This window comes from Eubalaena glacialis, chromosome X (assembly GCF_028564815.1).
Source record: "Eubalaena glacialis isolate mEubGla1 chromosome X, mEubGla1.1.hap2.+ XY, whole genome shotgun sequence".
NCBI classification, from domain to species: domain Eukaryota; kingdom Metazoa; phylum Chordata; class Mammalia; order Artiodactyla; family Balaenidae; genus Eubalaena; species Eubalaena glacialis.
The window spans coordinates 137,337,101-137,347,294 of record NC_083736.1 but is presented as its reverse complement, the minus strand read 5'-3'; the positions used below and the strand labels follow the sequence as shown (position 1 = coordinate 137,347,294).

At 55.6% G+C, this 10,194-nt stretch overlaps 2 protein-coding genes across 2 annotated transcripts; both read right to left on the bottom strand.

Moving 5' to 3' along the window:
* Positions 1 to 651: 651 nt before the first annotated feature.
* LOC133081952 (uncharacterized) lies at positions 652 to 3,262 on the bottom strand. The gene is made up of 6 exons (XM_061178259.1): positions 3,200 to 3,262; positions 2,696 to 3,063; positions 2,279 to 2,622; positions 2,026 to 2,105; positions 1,796 to 1,910; positions 652 to 1,051 (listed from the first exon to the last, which is right to left on the bottom strand). The coding sequence occupies exons 1-6, from the start codon at positions 3,260 to 3,262 to the stop codon at positions 765 to 767; spliced, it is 1,257 nt and encodes a 418-aa protein (XP_061034242.1). The 3' UTR covers positions 652 to 764.
* A 1,094-nt stretch (positions 3,263 to 4,356) lies between these two features.
* On the bottom strand, positions 4,357 to 5,277 carry LOC133082015 (prothymosin alpha-like). The gene has a single exon (XM_061178385.1). The coding sequence runs from the start codon at positions 5,139 to 5,141 to the stop codon at positions 4,809 to 4,811; it is 333 nt and encodes a 110-aa protein (XP_061034368.1). The 5' UTR covers positions 5,142 to 5,277; the 3' UTR covers positions 4,357 to 4,808.
* Between the last annotated feature and the right edge of the window lie 4,917 nt (positions 5,278 to 10,194).

Below are 10,194 nucleotides of genomic sequence, written 5' to 3'. Positions count from 1 at the left end.
TCCCCCCCTCCGCTGTTCCTGGGTTGACCCGTGTGAGCCATAAAAATACAGCAGAGGTGAGGGGGTGTCACTTCGAGGTGAAGTTCTTAAAGAAACACTGCGGCCTTGATCTCCGGGCTGCTCTGTCCTAGGTCGTGGGCTCTGGCGAAGCCCCGCCCTGAGCGGCCCTAGGGAGAGGCCCGGCGGGGAGGCCTGAGGCCCCGCCACAGCCACGAAGGCCATCTTGGAAGCAGAGCTGCCCCCGCCCATCCCCACACCCTAGGCAGACCAGGGGGCTGTGGCCCCAGCGGAGGCCTCGACTGCAGCCTGTGATGGACCCCAAGCCAGAAGCCCCCAGCCAAGCCTTCTAGAATCCTGTCCTTCACACACGCAGGAGAGTACGACGGTTGGCTGCGTTAAGGTGCTACGATTGGGATAATCTGTTATGCAGCAACGGGTAACTAATACACGATGATTTTAAATGGAGAAGACCACTCCAAGTCAGTCTGAAGCAAACAAACCGACGAGAAGCCCCAGAAGCCATTAGGAGAAGCCTTGAAAGTCTGATGACACAAACACTAAAATCGTCTGCCTGGCCAAACACAAACCCCAAACCACAAGGTCAAGACACAAGTGACAAAGCGGGGCAAAAAAACAGTAGCAAGACGTGACTCAGGGCTCATATCGTTAACGCATAGAGAGCTTGAACCAGTCAACAAGGAAAGCCCAACGACGCAAAGGGAAAGGGGGTGCAGGAGGGGGCCGCGGAAAATGCAAGCCAAAGGCTACCCCCCCATCTGATCCCACAGCCAGAACGTGCTCGGGTGTTGGGGTCCCAGAGCTGCTGGTTCCGGGCACACATCGTGGCTGGTGACTGGCACTGCATTTGCTCTGAGGCTCCAACTAGAAGGCGGGCCATCCTGGAGCCGAACAAAGACCCGCCACCGCAAAGACTGGCCAAAACGGTGGGTGGTGGCGCTGGGCGTTGAGCAGGTCTGGGCAGCATCACCCAGGAGCTGGGAGACCCTCTTGGTGAGGAACGTTTGGCAGGAAAGGCGGCGGCTGGAGAGGGCTGGCCACGCCCACAGACCAGACAACTGTCAGGGCAGTTCCCGGGCAGACAACCCCCTTTCTGGCCTCCACGCTCCCCCAAATCCACACTCTTGGTCTCAGGGCCCGTGTTCCTTTCCCATCTCTGAGCTTGGCGGTCAGGTCTTTTTCTTCTGCCTCATCAGAGAGTTCTTCCCATCCCCACGCCCAGGCCTCCGCCCCTCCCTCCTAAGTGTCCAGATGTTATCAGCCCCAGTCGGGAACTGCTGAGCACGTGTACGAACCTGACACCTGATCCTGCCGGGGCGGGGGGGGGGGGGGGGGGTAAAGGGGAGCGGGGCGCTGTGGACCACATCCTCAGGCAGGGAAGGGTGAAGGCTGCTCAACGGGAAGCCCCAGATCTCGCGAGAGCCAGTACCCTCCTGGCGCTTCCCAGGCCCGTGGGGACCCTGCAGAGGAGCCAGTGTGGGGTAGGGCAGGGGGCACACACCTAGGAGTCTCAGGCCTCTAGAGCAGTGCTTCTCACAGTGGGGTCTCTGGGCCAGCAGCAGCATCACCCAGGATTGCTGGACTAGCAAATTCGCAGGCCCCGCCCCAGGTGTGCAAGATCAGAGCCTCTGGGGTGGGGCCCTGCAACCCAGGTTTGAACGCGCCCTCCAGGTGTTCTTACGCGCCTCTCAGCGTGAGAACCACCACCGGGATGGACGGTTCCTGATCGCACCCTCTTCTAGAGAAGCCATGAGCTTTCTCTCTCTGCGGGGCTCACCTTGACCTCCCAGGTGAGAGGCAGGCAGGCAGGCACTGATGGCCGATGGCTGCAACCACAGGTTGTCCTGGAGAACAGGCGTGCTTGGGCAGGACTCCTTCCCAGCAGGCCACACCTGTCAAGTGACATGGGGAAGACTTTGTTACTTCGTGCCGTCCCCCCCTCCAGCAGCATGGACAGACACCCCTGGCAGACACCAAGTTTCCGGGCACGGCCGCAGCTCTGCCCACCTCTCCCTGGATACCACGCGTGTGTGGAGCGGGGAGGATCCGTGCTTCACAGAGAACCGGCCGAATCACACTCAGGGGCGCTGGAACACAGTGGGCCAGGCAAGGGGTGGGGTGGCGGCAGGGTGGAAGCTCTCAGGAGCGCGGAGCCAAGGCCGCCCTCAGAGGCCAGGACTGGGGCGGGGGGGGCCCGCAGACGGTGTGACCGTGCCCTTTGCCATCCCGGTGGGGTCGCCGCCCTCCTTTCCCCCCTCACCAGGCCCCTGGGGACCCCCAATACACTGTCCCTGGCCATCTCGAGCGCCAGACGCCCTCAGGACAGTGCGGGGAATCCTGCCGGGAGCGGCGGGAGGGGCGCCCGACGGAGCCCCCGAGGTCTCCAGGGGCCTGGACTCGGTGGAGGCTTCTCCTCGGCCTCTCCCCGGGAGAAGGCGTAGGCCCCCCCGGGGACTCGGGGAACGGGGACTCTGGCCAGGCCCAGGAACCAGAGGGGGCGGGGGGCGGAGTCCGGGGAAGGTGGGCGGTGACCACAAGGCCGGGGCGTCGTCCCGGCGCGTCGAGCCCCGCCCTGACCGCCCCCGCGCCGGCCTCCTCACGTCCCTTCAGCGCGCCCACCGGAAGCCGCGGAGCACCGCCTTCCTGCCCACCCCTTCCGGCTGGCTTCGCCAATGACCAAGCTCGACTCGTGACGAGACCCGCCCCCAGGAAACCCGGCCCCTCTGGTGTGACGGGCACCTCCGTTGCCCAATCAAAAGAAGCCCCCTTGCGCGCCCCTCTCGGCTCTGCCCCCGCGCGGTTTTTCCTCCGCCGCCGGCTGGGCCGGCTGGGCCGGCTGCGGCCTCTAGGTGTCCCCACCAGGAGAGCAGGGACTGTCCGTGCAGAGTCGCGCGAGTGGTCCAATGTGTACACTCTAAGCCCTGCTTGTGTGCTTTTGGTGTGAACTTGTATTCTGAAGGAATTAAGTTCACAGGAAGTTACACGGAAATGTCCAAGAGGCCGGAGCACCTCCCGCAGTTCCGCCAGCGTCAGCCTGTTGCACAGCTAGTGGGACCGCACACCAGGAAAGGGCATTGGTGCCAGCGGAGAGCTGCTCCGGGTTTTATCCCCGTTTGTGTGTGTGTGTGTGTGTGGACTCAGGTGACCACCACTGCCATCAATATCCAGCCCGTCCCCTCACAAGGACCCCTCCTGTAGACCTTTCATAGCCACAGCCCCCTCCCTCCTCCTCCTCCCAACCCATGGCAACCGGATTCTATTCTCAGCTCTGTAATTTTGTCATTTGAAGACATTACATAAGGACCTCCCTGGCGGTCCAGTGGTTAGGAGTCCCTGCTCTCACTGCCAAGGGCGGGGGTTCCATCCCTGCTCCGGGCCGGAGCTAGGATCCCGCGAGCCACCAGGGCTTTTTTTCACTCACACACTGCTCTTGAGATCCATCCATCGGAATGGTTGCAGGTATCAATAGTTAGTTGTTCCTTTGTATTGCTAGCTGTCGTTCTTGGTGTGGATCAGCCACAGTTTGTTCAGGCCTTCACCCACTGAGGGACATGTTGCCGATTCCCACTTTTAGGCTTCTACAAATAAATCTGCTATGAACGTTCGTGTACAGGTTTTCCTGTGGTCAGAAGTTTCCATTTCTTTGGCATGCCTGCCCAACAGTGCAACTGCTGGGTTCTAAGGAGGTGGAAGTTTAGCCTTGGAAGAAACTGCCAATTTGCATTCCACGGTGGCTGGACCATTTTACACGTTAGCAACCCGCATATTTTTCCAGTTTTTTTTTTTTTTTTTTTTTATTTATGGCTGTGTTGGGTCTTCGTTTCTGTGCGAGGGCTTTCTCTAGTTGTGGCAAGCGGGGGCCACTCTTCATCGCGGTGCGCGGGCCTCTCACTATTGCGGCCTCTCTTGTTGCAGAGCACAGGCTCCAGACGCGCAGGCTCAGTAATTGTGGCTCACGGGCCTAGCTGCTTTGCGGCATGTGGGATCTTCCCAGAGCAGGGCTCGAACCCGTGTCGCCTGCATTGGCAGGCAGACTCTCAACCACTGCGCCGCCAGGGAAGCCCAACCCGCATTTTTTTTTTTTTTTTTTTTTTTTTTTAGAACAACTCAGCAAAATAAAATTCCGGTTTATTGTTGGACAACATTGTTTCACACATACATCAAACAGGCCAAAAAAAATAAACAGCAACTTCATAGACAAAAAAAGGAAAAAAAAGAAACCTTTTATCTTTGGCCTTTTTAACCATCTCATACAAACCAATTACTTATAGTACAGCTAAGTACATACACAAAAAAAGTTACTGGAATGCTCGGAATAAGATTGTTTTTTTGTTGTTGTTTTTGCTTTTTTTACAAGGTTTTTTTTCTCCTTTGAGATTATAATGAACATGGTCACACCACAAGTAAAGTCAGAAGTAGGACAGAGAACGCTCCGAAGGCTGGTTTGGTCATCCGAGATCATTAAAAATGGCTGACCCCCTAACAATATGTACAAAAATATAAAATGTAAATAAAAAATACAAACAAATTTTCCTTTTTAAAGTACTTTAAGAAAAAAAGCAGGGCCTTGGAAGTTTTGGTTCTTTTTTCCTCCCCTGTTGCAAATTCGCGTTGTGGTTTTGGTTGGGTGGTGGAGAGCGCGTGTCATCTGCGGTGGCGCTGCCCGCAGTGGGCGGGCGGGCAGGCGGGACTCTCTACTCGAAGGTGACCACGTTTAGATTCTGAGACGGGAAGTGGAGGGTGAATAGGTCACGGTGGCCTTTTAAGTTTAACTTTTCCTTTTTTGCTGTCTAGTCATCCTCATCAGTCTTCTGCTTCTTGGTGTCAACATCGTCATCCTCGTCATCTTCAGCTGCCCGTTTGCCGGTAGCAGCCTCAGCCTCCTCATCTTCATCTCCATCCTCTTCCTCACCATCACCTTCCTCCTCCTCCTCCTCTTCCTCCCCACCTTCCTCCTCTTCTTCATCTACCTCATTGTCGGCCTCCTGCTCCCCATTTTCCTCGTTAGCATTTCCGTTAGCAGGTGCCTCTCTCCCATTCTCCGCCTCCTCCACAACGTCCTTCTTCTCTTTTAAGTCCTTGGTGGTGATTTCGGAGCTGGTGTCCACGGCCGCATCTGACATGATGGGGCACGCCGGTGATCCGATGCACGGATTAAAAAGAAAGCGGGAGTTCGACGACTCTGGCGATAAAGCTGCCGGAGTCCGCGGCGGCGGAGGAGGCGCGCGGCGGAGGTGGCTGCGGCGAGCGGTGAGCCGGTCACGGAACAATGCAAAGATGGCTTTTCAGAGCAGCCAGTCCCCGCATATTTTTAAAGCACATAATTGAAAATTTTTACAAAACATTATCTTAAGCAAGACTGTTAACAGTTCTGTTTCTCACTTCTAACTATGTTCTTGTATGCAATCACCAACATAGTTACTCACACAGTTTTAAAAAACACAAGCCCTGTACGTTCAATTGTGATTTTCTTTTAACTAGCAATAATATAGCTTCGAAATTCTTCCATGTCAGTACAGAAACATCTAGCTCATTTCTTCTCTGGCCACGCGGTATTTGATAGAGTACACGTCCTATAATTTGCATAACAAATCCCCAACTGATGAACTTTTACCTTTTCCCTTCTTCTTCTTCTTCTCCTCCTTTTTCTTTGTTTTTGCTACCTGCTCTGAACATGTGTCAATGTCACCCTAGAATAATTACCTCTAAGTGGACCTGCCAGGTCAAAACCTATGGGCATTTACAGTTTCAATGGACACTACATAATTGCCTCCCCAAAAGACCCTGCTTGTCATACACTAGGGCTGTTAGTCCTTTGTTCCATGTGTTGTAAATATTTTCCCTCAGTCTGTCTCTTGTCTTGAAAGACTAGGCTAGTTGGTTTGGGTTGTCAAGAAGCTATACAATTTTTTTTTTTTTTAAATTTTATTTATTTAGTTGTTTATTTATTTATGGCTGTGTTGGGTCTTCGTTTCTGTGCGAGGGCTTTCTCTAGTTGTGGCAGGCGGGGGCCACTCTTCATCGCGGTGCACGGGCCTCTCACTATCACGGCCTCTCTTGTTGCGGAGCACAGGCTCCAGACGCGCAGGCTCAGTAATTGTGGCTCACGGGCCCAGTCGCTCCGCGGCATGTGGGATCTTCCCAGACCGGGGCTCGAACCCGTGTCCCCTGCATTGGCAGGCAGATTCTCAACCACTGCGCCACCAGGGAAGCCCGAAGCTATACAATTTTATATGACCAAATTAATTAAACTCTCAGTTGATGATTTCTGGGTTTTGTATCTTGGGCACAAAGGCCTCCTCCCACGTGTGAGGAGAGTGATGCGACCGCCGGGGGCGGGGCGGGGGGGATTTCTGAGTCCCCACAGCAAATTCCTCGTTGACCCTGGCTGGCGGGTCGGCCTGCTGGCCAATCACTGTGTGTGTGTGTGTGTGTGTGTGTGCGTGTGTGTGCACGCGCGTGTGTGTGCGTGTGTGTGTGTTTGTGTGCGCGCGCGGAGGCAGGTTGGGGGGAGGTGGTGTCTGTCACATGACCCCACGCTATGTAGACCGGGGCTGGGGGCAGTGCCTCTCAGACACCCAGCCCCTGCCCTCCAGGGGTGCCAGTCCAGTTGCGGAGAAGACAAGCAAATGTGTAACGAGAAGAGTTTAGCTATATTATTTAAATGCATAGGTGGCCCGCAGGGGAGCGAGGGAGATCCATGGGGGAAACCGCAAGTGGAATCAGTGGGGTGGCTGGGGCCGAGGCTGGGGCTGGGAGAGGAGCTGCGGGCGGGCTTTCCGAGGGGCTTGGAGTTAATGGGCCGCAGAAGGTGAGAGAGCAGAACTGAGAATCCGCCTGAAACCAGCGCTCTTGAAAGGTCACCTGCACAGTGAAAAGGAAGGACAGGGCTGTAAGAAGAAGTGGGTCCATCCCAGCATGGGTCTGAGTGAGCAGGAGAGGAGCCCCCTGGCCCCATCATCCACAAGCTGGGGCTGCCTCCCCTCCCCCCGCCGCAGACAGAGGGGCTTCAGAGAACCGCAGGCTGAGAGGGAGAGGACGCCCACCGCCCCCCATCGTGGTAGTACTGCTGGGCTCCCCGAAGAGCAGTCGCTCCCTGGACGGGGACACCTCACCCCTGGCTTCCCCCTCGGGACTCCCAGAGGCCCAGCCGAAGATGGGTCTGCCATCTCAAATTGAAGACACCGCCCACCCTCATGGAACATCGGACGACTGGCCCTGTCAACGTCCCGTCCCCAGGGCATCCCTGTCAGAGGCCAGATAATATAGTTTTCGGTGAGGGCTGCGAGTGTCTGCTCCGTGCCTGGACTCGTCCATCCCGCCCTCGCGGTGGCCCTAGGAAGTTGGGAGCGTGTCCTCCCCATTCTCCAGATGAGCAATGAGGACAGCACGACACAGAAGGGTTGAGTAGCTTGTTCTGAATCACTAGCTAGCAGGTGGCCGAGGCGAGGTGTGGATCAAGGACACTGGCCTCTAAGCCTGACCTCCTTTTGCGGGCTAGGCGCTGCATCTGGATCGCTCCCTCGCAGGGAGGCTCCTGGGCCGTGGTGCGTGTGGCACATCAGCTTGCCCTGAAGGCATCGGAGGTGAGTCCTGGTGACTATCCCCGCCCCGGCCTTGGGCCAGCCCATAAAGGAAGGAGGGTGAGAAAGAGAAACACCTTCTACTCTTGTGCTTAATCAGGGGGGCCTTTGAAACACAGACTGACATTACTTTTGGATTCTCCTGAGATCAGAGAGCAGTTCTCATGGGTATTTACAAATCGTCTGCATCATTGTGACAGAAGGCTACTCCAACTCCCCAAATCTTCAACAGCCTCCGAGACACAAAACAAAGATACCAAGGAAGGAATCACAAAGATAAGACTAATTTTAAAAGCCCAGGCCGATTTGAAAAAGAACTTTAGAAGTTAAAAACAAAGCCACAGTCATTGAAATAAAAATCTCAACAGATGAATCAAACCACAGATCGGATGCCACCGAAGAAGGAACCAGTGACCTGGAAGATAGGTGGTGCCTCGGAAATCACCTCCTGCCCCTCCTGCCCCGTTGCCCCTCTTAGCCGATGCTGTTGCTTTCTCCTTCCCTGAGAGACTGCAGCAGCCCCTCCTCAGAGATCCAGCCTCTGTTCTTCAAGGCCCCTCATCCTGGCTTCTAGGCTGCAGATGACGTTAACCCCCTCCCTTTTTCCCAGGCTCTGGGGGCGGGGGGCAGCTCCTTCCTGTACTATCTCTGTTCCTCCAGCCCTCCGATCCCCGAGTAACCAAGTGGGGCTCGAGGCACCCATGACCTGCGGGGGCCTCACCATTCATCAAGCTCTCCCCTGCGGTTGACTGGGATGAAGGGCCAAGTGCAGCAAGTGCCCAGGGGAGCCGGAGCGGCTGCTGCCCTGAACTGTCGTGGAGGGGACGCTGGGGATCAAGGCTGTGCTGTGGGGTGACTCCAGAGTGTCCCCGGGAGGGCACAGAGAAAAAACTGACAAGGTCAGATTCCTTACCTCTCAGCTCAAGGCACAGTGTGACAGCCAGAGCACTTCCATGGCAGCCCTAAAAATTCTCTTCCTCCTGTACCTGCAGGGCTGCCGGTGCTGGAAATCAAACACTACAAACACAAACAAAACCTGCATCATCGTGCAGAATCCCAAGGTCACCTGAATTCCCAGCCTCTCCATGTTTCTCGTGTGAAAGGTACGGCACTGGGTGGAGGAGTGGGACCCTGAAACCTAGAATCGGGACATCTGGTTGCCCTCAGTGGAGGCTGGCAATCGGGGAGCCCGCAGTCCCCTTGAGCCTCCCTTGCGGGTGGAAGTAGCCTGCCCTCCCGTCTCTGGCAGGCTGGTGTTCTCTCCCTTGGGGACTGTGTCATCACCTCACCTGGCGCAGATGCCTTGCAAGGGGACACCCACTGTCCTCCACACCCTCTGCCACCACACCCTGTTGCCATTAGACCCGTAACTGGGGCCCAATCATAGCATGATCCAGGGGGACAGACCAAAGCCTGACCCTAGAGGAAACAGCTCATACGTCAATAAATATTTTCCATACGGATATAAAAAAAATATTTTCCAGACTTCACCGATACCTACCAACTGAACTGTATTTGAACATTTGTGGTAGTAGGTTCTCAGGGTGTGCGACTCAGTAGGGGAGGTGGGCCACTCGATGGGGTGGATTAACTGATAGTGTATTTACTAGAGGTTCCAGATTAAAAGTATTAGGACAGGGACTTCCCTGGTGGCACAGTGGTTAAGAATCTGCCTGCCTAGGGACTTCCCTGGTGGCGCAGTGGTTAAGAATCCGCCTGCCAATGCAGGGGACACGGGTTCGAGCCCTGGTTCGGGAAGATCCCACAGGCCGCGGAGCAACTAAGCCCGTGTGCCACAACTACTGAGCCTGCGCTCTATAGAGCCCGTGAGCCACAACTACTGAGCCTGCCGGCCACAACTACTGAAGCCCGTGCACCTAGAGCCCGTGCTCCGCAACAAGAGAAGCCACCGCAATGAGAGGCCCGCGCGCCGCAACGAAGAGCAGCCCCCGCTCGCCGTAACTAGAGAAAGCCCGCACGCAGCTACGAAGACCCAATGCAGCCAAAAATAAATAAATAAATAAATTTAAAAATAAAAAAAAGTATTAGGACATGCAGCTGGTGTGTAGTCTAGCACTCGCATGCTTGGCTTGGACCTACTACTGACCTGCATTTCATGGGTTTTGATGCCAGAAATGCCCTGACAGGAGGTGCAGGACAGAATCCATAAGCTTAGGGAGAGAGGAACTTGAGAGTAGATTCATCATATCCAGCCTGAACACTCCACCCCCCAACTGTGTTCCAGGGATAGGTCCAGAAGCAGCTCTTTTCAGCAAGGCGCTGAGAGAGCCATTAGAGCAGGAACACCAGCATAAGGACTGAGGACCAGCCGGAGCCAAGGCCCCGACCCCAAGGAACAATCTGGCATGTTCCAGGAAAAGCAAGAATGGCGGGCTGGAGGCAAGCGAGCAAGGCGCAGAAAATGAGCCTCTAAGAAGGAAATAGTTGGGCAGCCTGCTACAGGACTGCTTGATGCGTATAACCCTAAACCCTCTAGTTCTGGGAGCAAAACCCTGACTTGAGTTGCCCCCGTGGAGAGTCACACCTTCTCACCCAGTTTCCAGACCCAGAGCCCCCTGATGGAAGGGGAGGC